Raw genomic sequence first — 26420 nt, forward strand, 5'->3', positions numbered from 1 at the left:
GGTGAAACACTATCTCTACTAAAAATACAAAAACTAGCCAGGCATGGTGGCAGGCGCCTGTAATCCCAGCTACTTAGGGGGCTGAGGCAGGAGAATCGCTTGAACCTGGGAGGCGGAGGTTGCAGTGAGCCGAGATTGCGCCATCGCACACCAGCCTAGGTGACAAAGCGAGACTCCACCAAAAAAAAAAAGAAAAAAAAAAAAAAAAAGGCCCACAAAGAATGAAGAGGAAGTTTGTTTAAAACAAGAAAATCTAAGTTTAAGAACATGGACTTTCAATTAAAGAAAAAAAAAGATGGACTTTCATGGTAAAAAGACAGGGGTAAACTCACATTGCCAAAAAAAAAGATGGACTTTAAAGGCAAAAAGACAGGGGCAAACTTAACATTGCTGCTTGTTAATTATGTGCTCTTAGGGAAGATAAAAAAAGCTTTGTTTTCTTCATCTATAACAAAGATTAAAACAAACAAGCTTTCAGGTTTGTGAAGAATAAACACAAAGCACTTAAAACAATGCCTGGCACTGCTTGAGAGAAGACAGTGATAGTTAATGAAGACATTTAAATATATACATCATACTTGCTTCAGTGGAGAATGGATGGAGGGGAGCAATGGAGAACTGAGGGGACCAGTTAGCAGGTTACTGCAAAGCCTGGATGGAAAGGATGGTGTCTTGAGTGAGGAAGGGGGCAGAAGGAAAGAAAAGAAGTCAATGATAGAGCAAAGGGCTGGATATCCCTGCTGATTTAACACTGAGGAGGAACTGCTAGTAAATTATATTGGTCCGTAAAGTAAGACAACAATATTTGAAAGAGGTGGCCAAATTATCTTCACGTATAGATAATATAACTGAACATCCAAAAAGCCAAAATTAATCAATGGGAAAACTCTTAGAAATAAGGTAAGAATTAGGCCAGGCATGGTGGCTCACACCTGCAATCCCAGCACTTTGGGAGGTCCAGGTGGGCGGATCACCTGTGGCCAGGAATTCGAGACCAATCTGGCCAAAATGGTGAAACCCCATCTGTCCTAAAAATACAAAAATTAGCTGGGTGTGGTGGCGGGTGCCTGTGGTCCCAGCTACTCAAGAGGCTGAGGCAGGAGAATCACTTGAACCTGGGAGGCAGAGGCTGCAATGAGCCAAGATCACACCGCTGCACTCCAGTCTGGGCAAATAGAGCGAGACTCTGTCTCAAAGAAAAAAAAAAAAAAATGTAAGATTAGTAAGGTGGACCAATTAAAAAATTGTATGCAAAAATTAATTTCCTACAGGTAAACTGAATGTATGCACGAATGCCATATAACAAATATCCCACTCACAACAGCAAAAATATATAAAATAAAATGTTCAGGAATAAACTAAATGATCAATAATTGCAATCAGATCATAATCATTAAATGAAAATAACTGTTATAAAATTATATTCCCTTGTTTCAAAATGAACACATATGTATAAAACCAGAAGCAGTAATATCAAAATGTATGAGACATATGAGGTTACAATGAACACAATCGTGCCAGTATCAAAATGTATGAGACGTATGAGGTTACAGTGAACTACAATTGTGCCACTGCACTCCAGCCTGGGCAAAAGGCTCTTAAAAAAACAAACAAAAAAAGTAATCAGTGTTTACTCGGGAATTATATCGTAAATAATTTTTCTATTTTCTTTGTCCTCTTTTACATTTTACAAGTTTTTTACTATTATATATGTTTCGTAATAGAATAAAAAGTATCATTTAAAAATTATAAAACATAAGGCCAAGCACAGTGGCTCACACCTGTAATCCCAGCTCTTTGGGAGGCCAAGGCCAGCAGATCACTTGAGTCGAGGAGTCTGAGACCAGCCTGGGCAACATGGGGAAACCTCTACTAAAAATACAAAAAATTAGCCAGGCATGGTGGCGCATACTTGTAGTCACAGTTACTCAGGAGGCTGAGATGAGAGAATCACCTAAGCCCAACAAGTTGAGGCTGCAATGAGCCATGATCATGCCCCTCCACTCCAGCCTAGGTGACAGGAGTGAGGCTCTGTCTCAAAAATAAATAAATAAATAGATAGATAGATAGATATGTAAAATAAACTACCTTAGGTATTCACATTATTGATTATATTTTCTCAATAGAATGATTATATACTCTTCTTTATAACCATCTGCCAGAAGAGCTTCAACATCTATTGCATTTCAAAATGAATTTTTTAATTTACATTGATTTTCTATTTCACATAACCAAAAAATTAGCACAGTGAGATTTTATTATAACCCATTTATACTAAATTTCAAAGCAGAAATAAGCTTCACATGGTCCAAATACACTTCACATTACATCAAAACTACAGTAAAAACTAAAAGCAATTATATTTGTCAAGCAATAAGTAGCATAAAAATAACTTAGAATTAATTCAAAGTAGTTCTGCATTCAACACAACTATGATTGAAAGAAATTAAAGAAAACCTAAGTAAGTATAAATACATCCTGTGTTCGTGGAGGAAAACTTAACATTGTTAAAATGGCAGTACTTCCTAAATTGATCTACACATTCAATGCAACTGTGATTAAAATCCCAGCTGGCTCCTTTGAAGAAACTGACAAGCTGATCTTAAAATTCATATGGAAATGCAAGTGACCCAGTACAGCCAAAACCACCTTAAAAATTTTTTTGGAGAATTCATACTTTCTGATTTCAAAGCTTACTAAAGAGCTACAGTAATCAAGAGTGTGCCACTGGTATAAGGACAGATGAATAGATAACAGAACAGAATCCAGAAATAAACCTTCACATATACAGTCAATCGATCTTCAGTAAGGGTTCCAAGACAATTCAATGGGGAAAGAATAAGCTTTTCAACAGATAGCGCTGAGACAACTGGATGTTTCGATGCAAAACAATGAAGCTATACCCCCCTACTTCATGCCACATGCAAAAATTAACTCAAATGGATAAAATAGCTAAATCTAAGAGATACTAATAAAACTATAAAACTCTTAGAAGAAAACATAGGCAGAAACTTTTGTGAGCTGGGAGTAGCAATGGTTTTTTTAGATATTACACCAAAAGCACAAGCAGCAAAAAACACAAACGAAAAAAGATAAATTGGACTACATCAAAATTTAAAACTTTTGTGCTTCAAAGGACACCATCAAGAAAGAAAAAAGACAATCCAGAAAAAGGGAGAAAATTGTTATAACTCCTATCTAGAATATGTAAAAAATTCTTACAACTAAATAAAGAGATAAATAACCCAATTAAAAATAGGTTAAATTTTTGAATAAATATTTCTCCAAAGAAAATAGACAAAATGGCCAATAAACACATAAAAAGATACTCAACATCATTAGCCATCAGGTAAATGCAAATCAACACCACTAAGACATAGAAATTCACACCTACTAGCTGGGCGTGGTGGCTCACGTCTGTAATCCAAACACTTTGGGAGGCAGAGACAGGTGGATCATTTGAGGTCAGGAGTTCCAGACTAGCCTGGCCAACATGGTGAAACCCTGTCTCTACTAAAAATACAAAAATTAGCCAGGTGGGCCGGGCACAGTGGCTCACGCCTATAATCCTAGCACTTTGGGAGTCCGAGGCGGGCGGATCATGAGATCAGGAGATCGAGACCATCCTGGCTAACACGGTGAAACCCCGTCTGCACTAAAAACACAAAAAATTAGCTGGGCATGGTGGCAGGCGCCTGTAGTCCCAGCTACTCGGGAGGCTGAGGCAGGAGAATAGTGTGAAACCGGGAGGCGGAGCTTGCAGTGAGCCGAGATTGTGCCACTGCACTCCAGCCTGGGCGACAGAGCAACACTCCATCTCAAAAAAAAAAAAAAAAAAAAATTAGCCAAGTGGTAGTGGCATGCACCTGTAATCCAAGCTACTTGGGAGGCTGAGGCAGAAGAATCGCTTGAGCCTGGGAGACAGGTTGCAGTGAGTCAAGATCATACCACTGCACTTCAGACTGGGTGACAGAGTGAGATACTGTCTCAATCAATCAATCAATGGAATTTCACACCTGCTAGATGTGAAATAGGATGGCTATCATAAGAAAGACAGGCAATGCAGCACCATTCACAATAGCCAATAGGTGGATGCAACCCAAGTATTCATCAACAGATGAAAAGATAACAAAGCACATTAAATACACACAAGGGAATATTATTCAGCCTTTAAAAAAATGAAATTCTGGCACATGCTACAACACGGATGAACGTTAAAGACATTATGCTAAGTGAAATAAGCCAGGCACAAAAGGACAAATACTATATGAGACCACTTTTTTTTTTTTTTTTTTGAGACCAAGTCTTGCTCTGTCACCAGGCTGGAGTGCAGTGGCACAATCTCGGCTCACTGCAACCTCCATCTTCTGGGTTCAAGCGATTCTCCTGCCTCAGGCTCCCAAGTAGCTGGGACTACAGGAACGTACCACCAGGCCCAGCTAATTTTTCTATTTTTAGCACAGACAGGGTTTCACCATGTTGGCCAGGATGGTCTCAATCTCTTGACCTCGTGATCCACCTGCCTCAGCCTCCCAAAGTACTGGGATTACAGGTGTAAGCCACCGCGCCTGGCTGGCCTATATGAGACCACTTATGCCAGCGGTCCCCAAACTTTTTGGCATCAGGAACCAGCTTTGTGGAAGACAATTTTTCCATAGACAAGGTTGGGGGAGATGATTTTTGGATGATTCAAGTACATTACATTTATTGTGCACTTTATTTCTATTATTATTACATTGTAATATATAATGAAATAATTATACAACTCACTATAACAGAATCAGTGGGAGCCCTGAGCTTGTTTTCCTACAAGTAGACAGTCCCATCTAGGGGTGATGGGAGACAGTGACAGATCATCAGGCATTAGATTCTCAAAAGGAGCACACAACCTAGATCCCTCACATGCACAGTTCACAACAGGGTTCATGCTCCTATGAGAATGTAATGCCACTGCTCATCTGACAGGGGGCAGAGCTCAGACAATAATGCAGGTGTAGATTGAGAGCAGCTGCAAATACAGGTGACGCATCACTCACTTGCCCGCCACTCACTTCCCGCTGTGTGGCCTGGCTCCTAAGAGGCCACAGACCAGCAGCAGTCCATGGCCGGGGGGATGAAGACCCCTAATTTATGCAATGGACCTAGAATAGGCACATTCATAGAGGATGAAGGTATAATAGTGGTTACCAGGGGCTAAAGGTAATGGAAAATGGGCAGTTATTATTTAATGGGTACAGAGTTTCAATTTGGGATGATGAAAAATTTCTGGAGATAGATGGTGGAAATAGTTGCACAACAACGTGAATGTACTTAATGCTACTTGAACTATATACTTAGAAATGATTTAAAATAGTACATTTTATGTAATGCATTTTTTACCACATTTTTAAAGACAATACCAAATGTTAGTGAGAATGTATAAAAATTGATACCCTCATACACTGCTGGTTAGAACGTAAAACAGTGCAGATGCTTTGAAAAACAGTTTGACAATTCTTCAAAAAGTTAAGGCCAGGTGCAGTGGCTCATACCTATAATCCCAGTGCTTTGGGAGGCTGAGACAGGAGCATCGCTTGAGCTCAGGAGTTTGAGACCAGCTTACGCAAAATAGTGAGACCCTGTCTTTACAAACAATTTTTTGTAAACTTAGCCGGGTGTGGTGGCATATGCCTGTAGTTCCAGGTACTTGGCAGACTAAGGCAGGACGACCACTGGAGCCAAGGAGGTCCTGGCTGCAGTGAGCTATGATTGTACCACTGTACTCCAGCCTGGATGACAGAGTGAGACATTAACCCAAAAACGAAAAGTTAAACAAGGAGTTAACACATGACACAGCAATTCCACTCCCAAATATTCACCAACTGATGACTGGAAAAAAAAAAAAGATGTTGTATATACAACAAATTATTTGACAATAAAAAGGAATCTAGTACTGATACATGCTACAACTTGGATAAATCTTGAAAATATATGTTAAAAAGGCCAGGCGCGGTGGCTCATGCCTGTAATCCCAGCACTATGGGAGGCCGAGGCGGGCAGATCATGAGGTCAAGAGATCAAGACCATCATGGTCAACATGGTGAAACCCCGTCTCTACTAAAAATACAAAAATTAGCTGGACATGGTGACGCACGCCTGTAGTCCCAGCGACTCGGTAGGCTGAGGCAGGAGAATTGCTTGAATCCGGTAGGCGGAGGTTACAGTGAGCCAAGATTGCGCCACTGCACTCCAGCCTGGCGACAGAGCAAGACTGTCTCCAAAAAAAAAAAAAAAAGAAAGAAAGAAAGAAAGAAACAAACATAACATAAACTAAGTGGAAAAAGCTAGTAACGAAAGACCACATATTGTATGATTCCATTTATAGAAAATGCACAGAACAAGTAAAATAATAAAGACAAAAAAGATAAACGTATACTAGTGGTTGCCTAGTACAAGCATGGAAAAGTACCGGAGAAACATGGGGTGGCGGGGGCAGTGACTGCTAATGGGTAGTTTCTTTGTTGGATGATGAAAGAATTCTAAAACTGTGGTGATAGTTGCACACCTCTGAATATGCTAAAGGTCCCTGAATTTTACCCTTTTATTTATTTATTTTTTTTAAAGAGGTGGGTCTCACTCTGTCACCCAGGCTGGAGTGCGGTGGCGCTGTCATTGCTCACTGCAGCCTCAAACTCCAGGGCTCAAGCAACCCTCCCACTTCAGCTTCCCATGTGGCTAGGGCTACAGGTGTGCACCACCAAACCCAGCTAATTTTTTTTTATTTTTTATGAGGACAGGGTCTCGCTATGTTGGCCAGGCTGGTCTCCAACTCCTGGCCTCAAGTGATCCTCCTGTCTCAGCCTCCCAAAGTGCAAGAATTACAATTCACATCCAGCCTGAATTGTTCACCTTAAATAGGTAAATTGTATGGTATGTCAACTGTATCTCAAGGAAAGTCCTACCAAAAAGAACCATGAAGCAACTAAATGGGATATCTCTCTCAGAGTACTTACAAGAAAAACCTATAATGATCAGCAAAGATGACCTTATTGTAAATTTTGTAATTATTAACATAATTCATTTACCAAATTACAATTATTCTTGTGAGCTTCTACATCTTATGTAGGAAGAAAATTTCCCAAGTCTGCTCACCTTGGTCAGAGGAGAAGTCTTCTGTGGTGAACAGTGAGTCATATCCTCACCAGGACTTACTTCCACTGCAGTGCTAGTTCTGGGAGTAGGACGAGAACTGAAAAATACAAACCAGTTAACATTATTCAATTCCAGACAGTTTATTCTCTGTTTACTGTTTTCTGGAAGAAAACAAGTCTCATGAAAAATGGTAGAGTATGATGATTCCATATACTGTCACTAAAAAAGTCTAGATCTAATTTATGTTTATATAATTTTTATAACTGCTATTAATTTCCTGGCTAATGTATTATTTCTTTTATTTATACTTTCCATGCCATATACAGTATTTTCCTTTCTAACTAGAAACCTTCAAGCATTAATTTCTATAAATGTCTTCTGGAATAGGCAGGATTAACATAAATAAAATAGATCAGATATTCTACAAAGAATGAAAAATATTTGTAGCTATATATCATTAAATATTTGAAAAGGAAATTACCCTGGCACCTATTTAAAATAAGTAACAAGGAAGTTACAATCCATACCTATTTGTAATGATTCTTCCTACACATATAAATGCCTGCCATACCGTATGGGCCACTGTACTTTTCCTGGATCCATGGTTTTGAGCTTTTCACTTTTTTTTTCTTTTTGAGATGGAGTCTTGCTCTGTCGCCCAGGCTAGAGTACAGTGGCACGATCTCGGCTCACTGCAACCTCCACCTCCTGGGTTCAAGCGATTCTCGTGCCTTAGCCTACCGAGTAGCTGGGATTACAAGCGCCCGCCACTGCACCAGGCTGATTTTTGTATTTTTAGTAGAGACAGGGTTTCACCATCTTGACCAGGCTGGTCTGGAACTCCTGACCTCATGATCCACCCGCCTCAGCCACCCAAAGTGCAGGGATTACAGGCATGAGCCACTGTGCCCGGCCTGAGCTTTTCACATTTTAAGAAATCCTTCCCATCAGATCATTAATATTTTTTAATTATTTCCTTCAGGGCCGAGTGCAGTGGCTTACTCCTGTAATCCCAGCACTTTGGGAGGCCGAGGTGGTCAGATCACTTGAGGTCAGGAGTTTGAGACCAGTCTGCCCAATATGGCAAAACCCCGTCTCTACTAAAAATACAAAAATTAGCCAGGCATGGTAGCAGGCACCTGTAATCCCAGCTACTTGGGAGGCTGAGGCAGGAGGATCACTTGAACTCAGGAGGCGGAGATTGCAGTGAGCCAAGTTCAAGCCACTGCACTCCAGCCTGGGTGACAAAGCAACACTCCATCTCAAAAAAAAAAAAAAAATTAGCCCAGCATGGTGGTGCATGCCTGTAGTCCCAGCTACTTGGGAGGCTGAGGCAGAAGAATAGCTTCAACAGTGTAGGTGAAGGTTGCAGTGAGCAAAGACCGCACCACTGCATTCCAGCCTGGGCAACAGAGCAAGACTCCATCTCAAGAAAAAAAAAAATTATCATCTTCAAATTCCCAAGTATCAGGATCCTCAACTCTCATTCACTTATCTGTTGATCCCCTCATTAAACATATACTTATATAGCACATAAAATACAATATACCAGAAAATCTAGGAGGTTCTAAAAAGTTAAATTTAAAATGTATAAAATGGGGCAGGCACTGTGGCTCATGCCTGTAATTCTCAGCACTTCGAGAGGCCAAGACAGGGAGATCACCTGAGCTCAGGAGTTCGAGGCCAGCTGGGCAACTCGGAGAAACTCCATCTCTACTAAAAATACAAAAAAAATTAGCCAAGCCTGGTGGCACAGCCCTGTAATCCCAACCACTTGGGAGGCTGAGGCATGAGAATCGCTTGAACCAGGGAGGTGGAGGCTGCAGTAAGCCGAGATCATGCCACTGCACTCCAGCCTGGGCGACAGAGCAAGAGTCTGTCTCAAAAAATATATAAATAAATAAATAATAAATAAAATGTGTAAAATGTATATAGATAAACATCCATTACATTTAAATATGGGTAAAACATATCAGGAATTTTATCATTATAACCACTATTTCATGAAATAAAACTATTTCTCTACGTTAAAAAATATTTTAAATACTTTAAATATTTACATACTACTAAATTTTTTTTTTTTTTGAGATGGTGTTTCACTCTTGTCCCCCAGGCTGGAGTGCGATGGCGCGATCTCAGCTCATTGCAACCTCCACCACCCGGGTTCAAGTGATCCTCCTGCCTCAGCCTCCTAAGTAGCTGGGATTACAGACACCCACCAGCACGTCCAGCTAATTTTTTTTTTTAGCAGAGACGGGTTTTTGCCATGTTGTCCAGGCTTGTCTCAGTCTCCTGACCTCAGGTGATCCGCCTGCCTTGGCCTCCCAAAGTGCTGGGATTACAGGCATGAGCTACTGAGCCCGGTCCATACTACAAAATTTTTTAATGCATTGGTCCTAATTACTTTAAGATACCACTCTGACTTTAATTCTTTCAGTGATTACAAACATTATTCAAGCCTCACATATAGAAAAGTATTAAAAGAAAGGCCGGGCACTGTGGCTCATGTGTGTAATCGCAGCACTCTGGGAGGCCTAGTGGATCACCTAAGGTCAGGAGTTCAAGACAAGCCTGGCCAACATGGCAAAATCCTGTCTCTACTAAAAATACAAAAATTAGCCAGGCGAGGTGGTGGGCCCCTGTAGTCCCAGCTACTCTCGGGAGGCTGAGGCAGGAGAATTGCCTGAACCTGGGAGGTGGAGGCTGCAGTGAGCCAAGATCGCGCCACTGCACTCTAGCCTGGACAACAGAACAAGACTCCATCTCAAAAAAATAAAATAAAATAAAATAAAAATAAATGAAAGAATAAAAAAAGTATTTAAAGAAAAACAGAACCTCTTCTTTTCTGTAAGTATTTATCCAAATAAAGAAGCTTTTGCCTTCAAAGCATTAACAACAACAACAAAAACTGGGTGCATTGGCAGGCAGATGGCTCAAACCCAGGAGTTTGAGACCAGCCTGAGCAACACAGCAAAACACCATCTCTACAAAAAAATTAGCCAGGCATGGTGGCACACACCTGTAGTCATAGCTACTTGAGAGGCTAAAGTGGCAAGATCACTTGAATCCAGGAGGCAGAGGTTACAATGAACCAAAATCACGCCACTGCACTCCAGCCTGGGCAATAGACGGAGATCTTGTCTCAAAAACAAAACAAATCAAACAAGCTGGACTTCTGAAATTTTAAGTTCAATTCTATTTTAAGTTAAAGAACAAAATGAAGAGGCATTAATTCTTACAAATGGAAATAATGAGTTGCTTTGGTAAAAAAAATAAGTTGGTTTGGTTAAAAATTTTCAAAAATCCTGTACATAGCAAAATCTACATTTCACTGGCCACGACCTAACTGTAACTTTGAAATTGGAGAGTGAAACTGGCATTTGGCACTAAAATTCCTGTTCTTTATCGCTGTGTAACAAAGTTTGCACCAAGATAGCAGATGCTTTAAGAAAATTTAACTTTTGTCTTGCATTGATCCTTCTTTTTTCATTTTACCTACCTGAGAAGAAACATGGATTCATTCAATTGACCCTCAAGAGTACTCTTAGGCCGAAACTCAGTTGGATTTTCTGTAGCAGGAAAGTAATATGTTATCCAGAAAAGAACAAAAATATCATATGCAAGGCATAACATACACAAAGATTTAAAGGGACATAACACTGAAATTAGGAACTCTCTCAAACAACATTCTAAGTAGCATGAATGTGCTCAAATAAAACTTACCTAGTCTGAAAGAGTGACCTAGTGGTTGACCACTCTTGTGCCCTTTTGCTTGTCTACTCTGAGAGTTCTGCAAAAGCTCCTTGGAATCTTGTGGCCCAGAACACTCCATAGTGTTTCTGCTATTATTGGAGAAAACCAACACAATCAAACTTACTTTGGAGTTCTCTATAGTTTTATGTTAGAGAAAAAGAGGTTGGAGAAGATAATTAAATTACACATGACATTTAGCAAAGTTACAGAATCTCTTAGCTTTATGCCTCCCTCATCCACACAGCCATCAAAGACTGGCAGGAAAGCTATGTCACTGTAGTCCCTCAAGATCCAGGCTAAGGCCAGGCGTGGTGGTACCCACCTGTAATCCCCGCACTTTGGGAGGCCGAGGCAGATGGATCACTTGAACTCAGGAGTTTGAGACCAGCCTGGGTAACATAGTGAGACCTTGTCTCTACTTTTTTGTTTTTAACAATTTTTTTTAATTTAAAAAAAAAAAAGATCCAGGCTGACAGACCAGGCATGGTGGCTCACGCCTATAATCCTAACACTTTGGGAGGCCACAGCGGGCAAATCGCTTGAGGCCAGGAGTTTGAAACCAGCCTGGGCAACATGGTGAAACCCTGTCTCTACTAAAAATACAATAAATAGCTGAGTGTAGTGGCACACACCTATAGTCTCAGCTACCCAGGAATCTGAGGTAGGAGGATCACCTGAGCCCAGGGAGGTCAAGGCTGCAATGCACCATGATTGTACCACTACACTCCTGCCTAGGTGACAGAGTGAGACGTTGTCTCAAAAAAAAAAAAAAAAAAAAAAAAATCCAGGTTGGAACTCCATTTTGACACTTTTCTTCCCAATTACCTCATCATGTGGTAAATTACCACTGCTCTTCAACTTTGCATCTGGGAATAACACACATTGCTTTTACTAACATTTTGTTACCAGAAACAAGTCACATGACCACACCTAACATAAAGAGGAGAAAAAAGATCCTACCATTTACTTGGGAGGTGGGAAGCCAGATGTATTTGGTAACAGAACTAATGACTATCATATTATATCAATGACTGAAGAATAACAACAGAAAATATGCAAAATCAAGAACATAAAAATATCACGAGTAAACTCCTCAAGCAACCCTTAATTAAACAAACGCTGGATTTTCTCCTACTACAAAAGCAGAGAAATTCCAGTCATTGATGTTGTATATTTAGAACAGTAATGGGCTTAAGTGTCCAGTAACTATGTCCCATACACAAAGGTAAGTGTATACTACCTGAGAGTGAGATCTTCGACGCTTGATTCCTGATCTGCTCCAGCAAAAGCTTTCTTCCAAAATGAATGCTGCAGTAGCCTTGTCCAAGTTAATCTTTAAGAAACATAAATGTTAAAACTCTACTTTAACATGATTTACCATGAAAAATTCCCAAGACATGTCCCAATTACACATAGCAGATTTTACAAGGTACACATGTACCTTTGAAATCATTTTATATTTTATTATTTCATTTTTGTATGCTATTAACCTCTTTTAGACAGCAAGATAAAAAGAAACAATTCAGAAGCATTAAATGGTACAGAATGAAACAGTCTGATAACTAAGCATTAGAAGTTTCAGGGTTCAAATTCCATAGAGTCTGGTTTCTCCAACCAGCCTAGGAAAAACGGAGTCGATAAATAATTTGAAATTCTTTTTTTTTTTTTTTTTTTTTGAGACGGAGTCTGGCTCTGTCACCCAGGCTGGAGTGCAGTGGCGCGATCTCGGCTCACTGCAAACTCTGCCTCCCGGGTTCACGCCATTCTCCTGCCTCAGCCTCCCGAGTGGCTGGGACTACAGGCGTCCACCACCACGCCTGGATAATTTTTTGTATTTTTAGTAGAGACAGGATTTCACCGTGTTATCCAGGATGGTCTCGATCTCCTCACCTCGTGATCCACCTGCCTCGGCCTCCCAAAGTGCTGGGATTACTGGCGTGAGCCACCGCGCTCAGCATAATTTGAAATTCTAAAGTAAATATATCAGATATCTATAATCCTGATCTCCTTTATTTCACAACAGAGGCAAGATTATTTTACTTACCCTAACTGACACATTTAAGTTTTGGAACTATTCTGTTGGAAATTCATTCAGGAATAAATAAGAATATCAGCCCAGGTGTGGCGGCTCACACCTGTAATCCCAGCATTTTGGGAGGCCAAGGTGGGTAGATTGCTTGAGTCCAGGATTTTGAGGCCAGCCTGGACAATGTGGCAAAACCTCATCTCTACAAAAAATACAAAAATTAGTTGGGTGTGGGGGCCCACACCTATAATCCCAGCTACTTGGGAGGCTGAGGTGGAAGAATCTCTTGAGCCTGGGAGGGAGAGGTTGCAGTGAGCCAAGATCACACCACTGCACTCCAGCCTGGGTGACAGAGTGAGACCCCGTCTCCGGGAGGGGGTGTGGCGGTGGGAGGAAAGAATATCAGCTTCATAACCATATACATTCACACCTTGTTTAGGAATCAAAATAATATTACCTAGCTAGTTCACTTGCATTAAAATGACTTTAGGTTGTATTTAAAACTCAGGCTCACTTTCAAAAGATTAAGTTTCACTACTAATAGAGTATACCTCTAGATATACTCACCAGAGTGGGAAAATTAAGCCTGACTGAAATTTTAAAACAAAAAAGAAAAGAATTTATAGTCGACTAATCATTCAAAATTTCTGTATTAAATTACTTCAATCAAAAGTAAAACACAAATAATAGAATTTGCAACCACATATAATATTCCTTTACACAAAAGGCTCTTATGGTTCACTAAAGGAGAAATAAAAATAGCCAACAAAGTAAAATTTATTTTCATCCATCAAACTGACAAAAATGTAGATCAACAAGGCACACTGTAGATGAGAGTGGGAGGGAAGGAGCTTTCTAACATATTGTTGCTGGGAGTGTAAATCAGCACATGTTCCTAGAATGCAGGAAATGTATCAAACTTTTTAAATGCTCTTAGCCTTTGGCCAGCCATTTCATTTTGAGAAATTCACATCAAAGAGATAACTAACCAAGTAAACCCAAAAAAATTTTAAAAATTCACAAAAGGATATTTACTGTAACAACACATATAATATTCCAAATCAAGAGGCATTCTAAACGTTTACTTTTTTATAGGTAATTGTATATACATTCTACAGCCATTTAAAATGACCAGGCAGCCAGGTACAGTGGCTCACACCTGAAATCCCAGCACTTTGGGAGGCCGAGGCAGGCGGAACTGCTTGAGGCCAGGAGCTCGAGACCAGCATAGCCAACATGGTGAAACCCCATCTCTACTAAAAACACAAAAATTAGCTGGGGATGGTGGCACGCGCCTGAAATCCCAGCTACTTGGGAGGCTGAGGCATGAGAAACACTTGAACCCAGGTTGCAGTGAGCCAAGATTGCGCCACTGCACTCCAGCCTGGGTGACAGAGCAAGACTCAGAAATGGAAATGGAAAAATATGCATAATGTACCATGAGAGAAAAAAGTAGGTTATGGAGTGGTCCCATGTAAGCAAAAAATTATATAGCATACGGTTATAAATATAGGGATATGTGGATATACCGTCTTAAGTAAATTAGGTATAGTTACATCCTATCAAAAGATGTCTGAAAAATTATCCACCAAAATAACACTAATGTTGAAAGCATTCTAATATAAGTAAAGGATGTTTGTCCTACAGCTTATACAAAAATCAGCATTTCCTTCTGCAGTTTTTAAAATATATTTAATAAAAGAATGGATTCTTGTATATGCTACACTAAATTTATTCTCCATTTTATAAACGGAACCCTCCTCCCATCCCCCCATCCCAGTTACCTAGTGACAGAACCAGAACTAGAAACTAGTTGCTTGGGCCTCTTTCCCACTCTGGTCTACCTCCTAGCCTCCCCTACCCTGTGCCTCAACAATGATTTCTAACATTGCCATCACTGACAGAAAATTCACAAGGTGCCTATTATCCTATCACTTAATAGCCCCATTATGACAGGAGCGTCATAAAACCTGTTTTTATGACACTCAGTTAACAGCATCTTAACTTGACAATATCATCCCTCAGTCAATAGTCAAACAGTTTTAGCCTGAAATACAAAATACAAGAAATGGTACTTCTTGGATTTGGGAGTTATAAGAAAATTTGTCAACTACTTAATACATTAAAAGAGAAACTGATTTCAAAAATTCCTCATGATTAAAAACACCTGCAAACAGAGAAAAACTTTTAATCTGAAGTCAGACTTCTTTAAAAAATAATAATTTGAATAGCTATTTGCATATTAAGAACAGCACCATTTTAGAAGTACATAAAAGGGGGAAAAGATTTCATTATTTATTCCCATTAAAATACTGTCCCTTACTCCATTTGCAGAACTCAAAAGAAAAAGAAAAAAAGATCGAACTACTGTCCCTACCTTTTCTGAGGATCTCTTTGAAGTAACCCATCAAGCAAATTAATAAAATCAGATGAAGCTTTAGGACGAGAAGAATCTATAAATGAATTAATTTCCAAGAAAAAATAAGTAGTAAATACATATCAATTTTATTTTTATCTCTTACATCAACATTTAAAGCAATAGTATTTTAAACACATACATTATTATTAAGAGAACACTAAATCCATTAACAACAATTATATCCTCTATTTAATGGGGCAGGATGGGGAGGTACAGAACACAAAGATTAAAAACATTTTTTCCTAGATCACAAAAAAGAAATGTAAATCTCAAAAACTAAGTCTTAACAAACCTCTAAGCCTTCTCTTCACTGAACAATCCCAATAAGGATCACCAGCTTAACAAACTCAAACACTTGTCTTCAACTATTTTGGGGGAGTTTTTTGAGATAGAGTCTTGCTCTGTCACCCAGGGTGGAGTGCAGTGGCACCATCATGGTTCACTCCAGCCTCTACCTCCCAGGCTCAAGTGATCCTCTCACCCCAGCCTCCAGAGTAGGTGGGACTACAGGCATGCACTACCACGCCTGACTAATTTTTGTTTATTTTTTATAGAGATGGGGTCTCACTATGCTGCCTAAGTTAGTCTCCAACTCCTGGGCTCCAGTGATCCACCTGCCTTGGATCTCCTAAAGTGCTGCAATTACAATTACAAGTGTGAGCCACTATGCTCAGCTCCAACTATTTTTTTTTTTTTTTTTTTTTTTGGAGAACGAGTTTCACTCTTCTTGCCCAGGCTGGAGTGCAATGGAGCGATCTCAGTTCACTGCAACCTCTGCCTCCCAGGTATATGCGATTCTCCTGTCTCAGCCTCCCAAGTAGCTCGGATTACAGGCATGTGCCACCATGCCTGGCTAATTTTTTTGTATTTAGTAGAGACAGGGTTTCACCATGATAGTCAGGCTGGTTGTGAACTCTTGACCTCAGGTGATCCACCCACCTCAGCCTCCCAAAGTGCTAGGATTACAGGTGTGTGCCACCATGCCCGGCCCCAGCTTAACTATTAATTATACCTTATTCTTTGAAGTATTCCTAACTTAAACAACTAAGAATATTTGCAATCCCTCTTTTAAGATTTTTAACAGAAATAAGAAGCATTATAATATGACACTGTCCAATACCACTAATCTCATAATGTTTTGTCTTTTTAAATTAGTTATATACTATATTCAGGTCATCAGTCTATGGTTAAAAGTAGTAGTAATGGCCACACATTGTGGCTCATACTTGAAATCCCAGCACTTTGAGAGGCCAAGGCAGGCGGATCACTCAAGGCCAGGAGTTCAAGACAAGCTAGGCAACATAGCAAGACCTTGTCTCCACCAAAAAATTAAAAAATTAGCCATTCCCAGTGGTGTGCCCCTATAGTCCCGGCTACTCGGGAGGTTGACTGCACCACTGCACTCCAGCCTGAGTGACACAGCAGCACAGCAGAACCCTGTCTCTCAAATATATATATATGTATATACAGCAATAATTTTTGTAGAATCCTGTTTTCATTTATGTGTCTTAAGATAAACTTTAACAATGTATAGCAAAATGTTTTACTACACTTGTGCCTTCTTTTGTTTTCCTTTCCTTAAAAATTATTGCTGATAGATCATTTTATTAACCACAATTTGTATGATTAAAGTTCCAACACTTTAAAAATAATACAACTGTATCTAATTTTAAAGATTTTTAGGCCGGGCACAGTGGCTCACACCTGTAATCCCAGCACTTTGGGAGGCTGAGGTGGGTGGATCATGACATCAGGAGTTTGAGACCAGCCTGGCCAAGATGGTGAAACCCCGTCTCTACTAAAAAACAAAAAACAAAAAATTAGCCGGGCGCCGTGGTGGGCACCTGTAGTCCCAGCTACTCGGGAGGCTGAGGCAGGAGAACTGCTTGAACCCGGGAGGCGGAGGTTGCAGTGAGCCGAGATCACGCCACTGCACTCCAGCCTGGGCAACAGAGCAAGACTCTGTCTCAAAAATAAATAAATAAATAAATAAATAAAGATTTTTAAAACTTATAAGGGTAGCATTCTGATTCATCAAGATAAGGAAATGGTGAATTTGTTCCAACAGGAGATAGAAATAACCACATGGGATACGACTACAAAGTAAGTAAATGGTACATACAAAAAGCAATGTCACATAAGGGTTTAAGTTTTTTAAGTCTTTAAGCCATACTTTTTATGATATAGATGCACAAAATAATTTTTAAATGAGGGAAATCTATTAGTACTTTGTTTTCTGTTTCAGCATCTTTAAAAAATGGCAAAAGAAATACTAACATTTCTAAAAATATCAACTTGGGATCATTTATAAAAGATAACTTTGGGGAGTTATGAATCAATAAAAGCAAACGTTGGATAAAGGTACACCTTTAATCAGTGTAAAATGTAAATTAATTCCATTTATCATAAGAAATCTTACCTTTCGGAATAGGTGGCAAAGGATCTTCACATAAGATCTTTTCAGTTAATTCTGAAATACTTTCTGAGAAGAATGGAGGTTTTCCTGAAATCACATGAAAACTTGCAAAATGAAAGAAGTCTGCTATCACCAATAATTCTTTTTTTTTTTTTTTTTTTTTTTGAGATGGAGTCTTGCTCTGTCACCCAGGCTGGAGTGCAGTGGCGCAATCTCGGCTCACTGCACACTCCGCCTCCTGGGTTCAGGCCACTCTCCTGCTTCAGCCTCCCCAGCAGCTGGGACTACAGGCGCACGCTGCCACGCCCAGCTAATTTTTTTGTATTTTTAGTAGAGATGGGGTTTCACCGTGTTAGCCAGGATGGTCTCAATCTCCTGACCTCGTGATCCGCCCGCCTCGATCTCCCAAAGTGCTGGGATTACAGGCGTGAGCCACCACACCTGGCCTTGCTATCACCAATAATTCTAATCTCAACTACAGATACTTCAAGATTATACAACTTATAGAAAAAATATATAGCAATAGCTATTTAATGCCTAGTATGTACGAGGCACTGCCTATATAATTTATATTTCTCTTACTTCAAAATGTATTATCATCCTAACAAATACACAAACACACATATGGACCACTACTATGAACCAATGGGTGCATGGGCCATTCAACGCATCTGAATAATACACAATTGCAAGGCATCTTTACAAAAATTTCTAATAATCACAATTTTTGAGTTAGGCACATTTCAGCATTCCAGATTATCATGAAAAAATACCTATTTATCAAGAACTTTCTAGGAATCTGCATATGCCTAGATACCAAGCAACTCAGCCAAAATCAGTATACATAAAAATTTAATAAGGTCACAGTTTTTTTGGCCAGGCACAGTGGCTCATGCCTAGAATCCCAGAGCTTTGGGAGGCCTAAGCAGGCAGATCACTTGAGGTCAGGCATTCAAGACCAGCCTGGCCAACATGGTGAGACCCGCTCTCTACTAAAAATAGAAAAAACTGCCAGGCATGGTGGTGGGCACCTGTAAGCCCAGCTACTCGGGAAGCTGAGACACAAGAATGGCTTGAACCCAGGAGGCAGAGGTTGTAGTGAGCCGAGATCGTGCCACTGCACTCCAGACTGGGTGACAGTACGAGACTCTGTCTCAAAACAAAAAAAAAAAATCTAGTTTTTTCACATCTTATAGGTAAAACATCTGCAAACTACAGACTTAACCTGGTTTTTAGTCCAGCTCTGATTTTATACCTATTCAGGAAACAATTACCTGAAAACATTTCATAAAGCAGACAGCCCAAAGACCAGAGGTCACTGGAGATGGAAAAGTCAGCACCCCTCACAACTTCTGGTGCTGTATATACAGGAGATCCTAAAAGCAAAGTATGAAGAACAGCTCGGTTAGGCATTTGTATTGCTGCCAACACGAACCCACCTAGGAAAGATCTGATGAGATGAAAAAGGGCAGGAGAAAAACATGCGCATGAATAAAACTTCATGTGCATTTCACATTTTTAAATGTTTTCTAATTTTAAGGTTACATTTTGCAAAGGATGTGTGTGAATATAAAAAAGTGTTTAAAATCTACCTGAGAGGTATGGCACATTCAGCTACATTCTTCTTTTAAATTTCAATTAGAAAAGTTTAAGTTAAACCTTCAACATAACAACCCCAACATCCCACTGGCTTAACAGCAAAGGTTTATCTATCACTAAACATGTCCACAACAAATCTACCAAGAAGCTCTGATCCTCATAGTCACTCAAAGACCCAGGCTGATAGAGGCTCCCACTCCACTCATGCTTCCTCACTTGGAGGCAGGGAGAAAGAATGTAGCTAACTGAACACTGGCTCCTAAAATTCCCATCTCAAAGTTACTCACATCACTTCCGCTCACACTTAGTTGGCTTTGACCAGGGAGAGGATGCAATCCTACCATCTATCCAGGAGAATAGGAAATATTTAGTGAAAAGCCCCATTGTGTGCCCCATATACTTTATACAAAGTTTAATATTACACAGAAATCCCATATTTTAGAGCCAGAAAGTTCCCTTATTCACTGACAAGAGAAATGGAAGCTTTAGAGGGATACTTAACCTCCAGTAAATCACACAGCTAGGCAGTTGCGAGCACCTGCCAAGACCCAGGGTCCTTGTCTCTCCCTGGTGCACACTCTCTGCATTCCATCTAACTCCCGCCTCCCAATGAGAATCTTTTTTCCAGGAAGAAAGTAATCTCCAGTGATTTGGAAACAAAATTCCACTGAGGTAAGCCTTCCAGCAAATCCTATCTCCAGAGCCCATTACAGCGAGATCAGCAGCTTTGTGTGCCCTGATGCGTGACTGTAAAGTTCTCCCATGGAGCATTTTTGCTATGCTATCACATTTTGTACACATCGATGGAAGGTATATTTGCCTGCACCAGCTGCTGAGGAAACAAACACAAATAACGCCCATGGAACGCCCCTGCACTCTGTCCAACACTTAATAGATGTTTCATTAATATTTGTTGAATATCAATGTTTGTCTTCCCATCCTTACTTCCAGTACCTAGAACTTGCCTAAACTAGTCAAATTAAGAAGTAAATGTGGACCAGGCTCACACTTGTAATCCCAGCACTTTGGGAGGCTGAGGCAGGCAGATCACTAGAGGCCAGGAATTCAAGACCAGCCTGGCCAACTTGGTGAAACCCCATCTCTACCAAAAATACAAAAATTAGCTGGGCATGGTGGAGGGCACCTGTAATCCCGGCTACACAGGAGGCTGAGGCATGAGAATCACTTGAACCTAGTAGGCAACGGCTGCAGTGAACCAAGATCACGCCACTGCTCTCCAGCCTGTGTAACAAAGCAAGACTCTGTCTCAAAAAATAAATAAATGAGGGCCGGGCACGGTGGCTCACACCTGTAATCCCAGCATTTTGGGAGGCCGAGGCGAGCAGATCACGAGGTCAGGAGATCGAGACCAGCCTGGCTAACATGGTAAAACCCCGTCTCTCATAAAAAAAAACACAAAAAATTAGCCAGGCCTGGTGGCAGGCGCCTGTAGTCCCAGCTACTCAGGAGGCTGAGGCAGGAGAATGGCATGAACCCAGGAGGCGGAGCTTGCAGTGAGCCGAGATGGCACCACTGCACTCCAGCCTGGACAACAGAGCGAGACTCCATCTCTAAATAAATAAATAAATAAATGTGGAATTAACAAATAAATGCACTAATAAACAATGGAATTAAAGTCTCTGGGTTCACACTCAAATGGGTGGAAAACAAATACACAAAACAGTATATTATTACATGGTAAGTTAAATGGTTTATGCAAAAAATATTATGAAAGTTTTAAAAGAAAACAACACTTCAGTATTCAGTCTGATAAAATCCTGCCATCCAGACAAAGAAGTAAGGAAGTCTTTCTCAACAAAGCTGGAGCCGGCCAGATGCGGTGGCTAACACCTGTAATCCCACCATTTTGGGAGGCCGAGGCAGGCGGATCACCTGAGGTCAGGAGTTCGAGACCAGCCTGACCAACATGGAGAAACCCCATCTCTACTAAAAATAGAAAATCAGCTGGGCATGGTAGTGCATGCCTGTAATCCCAGCTACTCCGGAGGCTGAGGCAGGAGAATGGCATGAACCCAGGAGGCGGAGCTTGCAGTGAGCCAAGATCACACCACTGCACTCCATCCTAGGCAACAGAGCAAGACTCCATTGCAAATAAAATAGTTAAAAATAAAATAAGAAAGCTGAAAAAATAAAATAAGAAAGGGTTAGGTGTGGTGGCACAAGCCTGTACTCCTAGCTACTTGGAGGGCCAAGACAGGAGGATCACTTGAGGCCTGGAGTTCGACACCAGCCTGGACAGCACAGCAAAACCCAGTTTACAAAAAAATTTAAAACTTTGCCAGGCATGGTGGTATACATCTGCAGTCCTAGCTACTCAGGAGACTGAGGTGGGGGAATCGCTTCAGTCCAGGAGCTCAAGGTTACAGTGAGATATGATCACGCCACTGCAAGACGACGGAAAGGGAAGGGAGGGGAGAGTATGGAAGGAAAGAGAAAGAAACGAGAACCGAAAGAGTAAGGGCATGGATGTGAGCAGCTACACAACAAGTGCAGGAAATCGTGAAGACAGGGTGTTGCTGGAACACAAAGCCAAAGGTGGGGTTAAGGGGTGAGGGGGGTGGCAAGGTGGGGGGTGAGGGGAGAGATGGGGTGAGAACTGTTAGTCTGGGTCCCCCAAGAGGCAGACACCAAGACAGGATTATCCACACAAGGATTTTATTACAGGAAGCGTCTATGAGAAAAAAATGGGGAAATCTGCTCAGATTGCAATGTACGATGGACTCCATGCAAAGAGAAAGGGAAAGAAGATTAGATGAAAGCATCCTTAGATAGATGCCATGCAGTCTTAAGAAAGGTTCTTCAGGGTCATCAAGAATCCCTGAACCAGGCCAGGTGCGGTGCCTCACACTTGTAATGCCAGCACTTTGGGAGGCCAAGGTGGGCAAATCACCCAAGGTCAGAAGTTCGAGACTAGCCTGGCCAACATAGTGAAACCCCGTCTCTATTAAAAATACAAAAAAATTAGTCAGGCATGGTGGCAGGCACCTGTAAGCCCAGCTACTCGGCAGGCAGGAGAATCGTTTGAACCTGGGAGGCAGAGGTTGCATTGAGCCGAGATCACACCATTGCACTCCACCCTGAGCAACAAGAGCGAGACTCTGTCTCAAAAAAATAAATAAATAAATAATAAAAAAAATAAGAATCCCTGAACCAGGCTGGGCACAGTGGCTCATGTCTGTAATCCCAACACTTTGGGAGGCTGAGGTGGGCAGATCATTTGAGGTCAGGAGTTCAAGACCAGCCTGGCCAACATGGTGAAACCCCATCTCTACTAAAAATACAAAAATTAGCTGGGCATGGTGGTGTGCGCCTGTAATTCCAGCTACTTGGGAGACTGAGACCAGAGAATTGCTTGAACCCGGAGACAGAGGTTGCAGTGAGCTGAGATCACGCCACTGCACTCTAGCCTGGGCAACAGAGCAAGAGTTCATCTCAAAACAAACAAAAAAGAATCCCTGAACCAATGTCAGCCACCAGAGTGTCTCCTAGGAACAGGCCTGCCTTAGCATCCCCTCCAAGCTCAGTCATTAGCTGGGTGCAGTCATGAGAAGCATGGCCTCAGAGCAAAAGCACTGATGAATTTCTTCAAGTAGTTGGAGGCCTTGGTCAGTTGTACCTGCAATTGAAGGACAGTGAAGCACAATCTTCTGGCCACAAGAACAGAGAGGCAATCAGGGACCAGACCGTGGAACCTGAACCCTAACCTGTAGGTAGGGGATTCTAAATTTGAAACTCTTTTCATAAATCAGCCCAGATTTCTAATTTCTCTAAATCAATCAACAACACTGGGCCAAAACTGAGTGTAGTTTGACATAAACCCCATTAATCCCTCTTACACTAGGCCACATTATTGATTTATATAACTTTTCTGTCCCTGAATTTGGGAACTATGATCCAGCCAACCCCTATCTTTACACAGGAAATTAAAACTCCTAGCAGCTATGTGACACTACTCTGAAGGTTACAAAGAAGCAAAGGCAGAACCAGAATCCAGATGTCCTTATTAGAAGCTCTTTTCGATATTATTTTTATGCAGCCTAACCAAAATTTTTGCCCTAAAATCAGCATCAATGTTAACAGATTCTTTATGGCTGTATACCACCACTGACCAATCATCAACCCCACCCCAGTACCCAACTACTCAAATATGTCAAAAGGTAGGGTGATTTTTTTCATGTGCCTTGCTCATCGCCATACTTAGACAGTGAATTCTCAAAGTCTCCAGGAAAACAGAAGTGGTTTTACACTCTATTTTTATCTTAATGCCACAGGGATGTAAAAGTTAACCACCTATGAAGTACATGATCCCCAAAGGTCAGGGCTGATTCTGCCCTGCTGGTTACGAAAGCGTCCTCTCCCCTGGCCAAACAGACTAACCTGCCCTGTCATAGAGACTGTTCTTAGATTAAGTTCAGAAGTAAGCATCACTGCTAGAATGTCTGACCTATTTTTCCAAAACACAGCTCTCTTCCCCTTACTAAATATGCATTTATACTGAAATATACCATTGACCTTGTTTTCTATAAAATTATACACAATAATTCAGAACTTCATATCCTACTAACATAGACCACAACAGTCATTTTCAAAGAATACTGATAATTCTATGGAATGCAATTTGAGGACATTAAAAGCCTTCTTCTTGGGCATGAAATCTTACCATATACAAGCTGGGCCCTGAAAGTTTAATTTCCTTTAGTCCTATTTATGGGGCCTATGATTAACCTGCTGCTCTCCATCCTCTTCCCTCATCCCTGGGCCACATGACTACCAAGTCCAAGGATGCCTGCCACCCTCTTGCACAGTGCCCTTTCCTACAACTGCCACCAAACTCAGCTGACAGCATGATGAGTATCACAGAGCTTCAATGGCCCAAAGTCTCAAGTACCTGAACATGGAATGTGAGGAGGAAGATCTTTACCACTTCCCCCAAAAGGTATAAGAAACATCACCTCATACTCTCCCCTCAAGTATAGCAATTTTAACACCCCCGGCCCCACCTCACATACCAAGAATACACCCTAGAAATTTGCTTTGGAGATGCTGGCAAGACGGCCGAATAGGAACAGCTCCAGTCTGCAGCTCTCAGTGAGATCAATGCAGAAGGCAGGTGACTTACGCATTACCAACTGAGGTACCAGGTTCATCTCACTGGGACTGGTTGGACAGTGGGTGCAGCCCACAGAGGGCAGACAGAAGCAAGGTGGGGTGTTGCCTCACCCGGGAAGCGCTAGGGGTCAGGGAACTCCCTCTTCTAGCCAAGGGAAGCCATGATGGACTGTGCCGTGAGGAACGGTGCACTCCGGCCCACATACTGCATTTTTCCCACGGTCTTTGCAACCCACAGACCAGGAGATTCCCTCTGGTGGGTTTCAAGCACAAAACTGGGTGGCCGTTGGGGCAGACACCAAGCTAGGTGCAGGAGTTTTTTTTCATACCCCAGTGGCACCTGGAAGGCCAGAGAGACAGGACCGTTCACTGCCCTGGAAAGGGGGCCAAAGCCAGGGAGTCACATGGTTAGGCTCAGCGGGTCCCACCCCCACGGAGCCCAGCAAGCTAAGATCCACTGGCTTGAAATTCTCGCTGTCAGCACAGCAGTCTGAAGTTGACCTGGGATGCTCGAGCTTGGTGTGGGGAGGGGCATCCACCATTGCTGAGGCTTGAGTAGGCGGTTTTACCCTCACAGCATAAACAAAGCCACATGGAAGAGCGAACTGGGTGGAGCCCACTGCAGCATCTCTGAAAACAAAAGGCAGCAGCCCCAGTCAGGGGCTTATATATAAAACCCCGATCTCCCTGGGACAGAGCACTTGGGAGAAGGGGTGGCTGTGGGAGAAGATTCAGCAGACTTAAACGTCCCTGCCTGATGGCTCTGAAGAGAGCAACAGATCTCCCAGCACAGCATTCAAGCTCTGCTGAAGGTCAGACTACCTCCTCAAGTGGGTCCCTGACCCCTGTGTCTCCTGATTGGGAGACACTTCCCAGTAGGGGCCAGCAGACACCTCATACAGGAAAGCTCTGGCTGCTATCTGGCAGGTGCCCCTCCAGGACGAAGCTTCCAGAGGAAGGAATAGGCAGCAATATGGGCTGTTCTGCAGCCTCTGCTGGTGATATCCAGGCAAACAGGGTCTGGAGTGCACCTCCAGCAAACTCCAGCAGACCTGAAGCAGAGGGGCCTGTTAGAAGGAAAACTAACAAACAGAAAAGAATAGCATCAATATCAACAAAAAGGACATCCACACAGAAACCCCATCCGAAGGTCACCAACATCAAACACCAAAGGTAGATAAATCCACAAAGATGGAGAGAAACCAGCACAAAAACGCTGAAAATTCCAAAAACCAGAACGCCTCTTCTCCTCCAAAGGATCACAACTCCTCACCAGCAAAGGAACAAAACTGGATGGAGAACGAGTTTGCCAAATTGACAGAAGTAGGCTACAGAGGGTGGGTAACAACAACCTCCTCCGAGCTAAAGAAGCATGTTCTAACCCAATGCAAGGAAGCTAAGAACCTTGAAAAAAGGTTAGAGGAATTGCTAACGAGAATAACCAGTTTAGAGAAGAACATAAATGACCTGATGGAGCTGAAAAACACAGCACAAGAACTTCATGAAGCACACACAAGTATCAATAGCCAAATAGATCAAGTGGAAGAAAGGATATCAGAAATTGAAGATCAACTTAATGAAATAAAGCGAAAAGACAAGGTTAGAGAAAAAAAGAATGAAAAGGAACAAACAAAGCCTCCAGGAAATATGGGACTGTCAAAGACCAAATCTACGTTTGATAGATGTACCTGAAAGTGATGGAGAGAATGGAACCAAGTTGGAAAACACACTTCAGGATATTATCCAGGAGAACTTCCCCAACCTAGCAAGACAGGCCAACATTCAAATTCAGGAAATACAAGAGAACACCACAAATATACTCCTCGAGAAGAGCAACCCCAAGACACATAATTGTCAGATTCACCAAGGTTAAAATGAAGGAAAAAATGTTAAGGGCAGCCAGAGAGAAAGGTTGGGTTACCCGCAAAGGGAAGCCCATCAGACTA

General features: G+C 41.6%; 1 protein-coding gene across 19 annotated transcripts in view; it reads right to left on the reverse strand.

Annotated features, from left to right (window-relative positions):
• ULK4 (unc-51 like kinase 4) overlaps positions 1-26420 on the reverse strand; it is a 714793-nt gene that overhangs the window by 653069 nt on the left and 35304 nt on the right. For 18 of the 19 annotated variants that reach the window (XR_010155166.1, XR_010155167.1, XM_063805611.1 and 15 more), the window contains 7 exons: positions 19020-19121; positions 17749-17832; positions 15288-15363; positions 12125-12217; positions 10855-10973; positions 10631-10700; positions 7132-7228 (listed from right to left, as the gene is read on the reverse strand). Coding sequence is in view for 17 of the 19 variants with exons in the window: in XM_063805611.1 (XP_063661681.1) it covers positions 7132-7228; positions 10631-10700; positions 10855-10973; positions 12125-12217; positions 15288-15363; positions 17749-17832; positions 19020-19121 (641 nt within the window). In the remaining 2 variants the exon portion in view is untranslated. Of the gene's footprint in view, positions 1-7131; positions 7229-10630; positions 10701-10854; positions 10974-12124; positions 12218-14694; positions 14778-15287; positions 15364-17748; positions 17833-19019; positions 19122-26420 lie in introns of those variants that run through there. The other variant, XM_054680571.1, reaches the window with a different exon arrangement.

Source organism: Pan troglodytes, chromosome 2 (genome assembly GCF_028858775.2).
Source record: "Pan troglodytes isolate AG18354 chromosome 2, NHGRI_mPanTro3-v2.0_pri, whole genome shotgun sequence".
Classification (NCBI taxonomy): Eukaryota; Metazoa; Chordata; class Mammalia; order Primates; family Hominidae; genus Pan; species Pan troglodytes.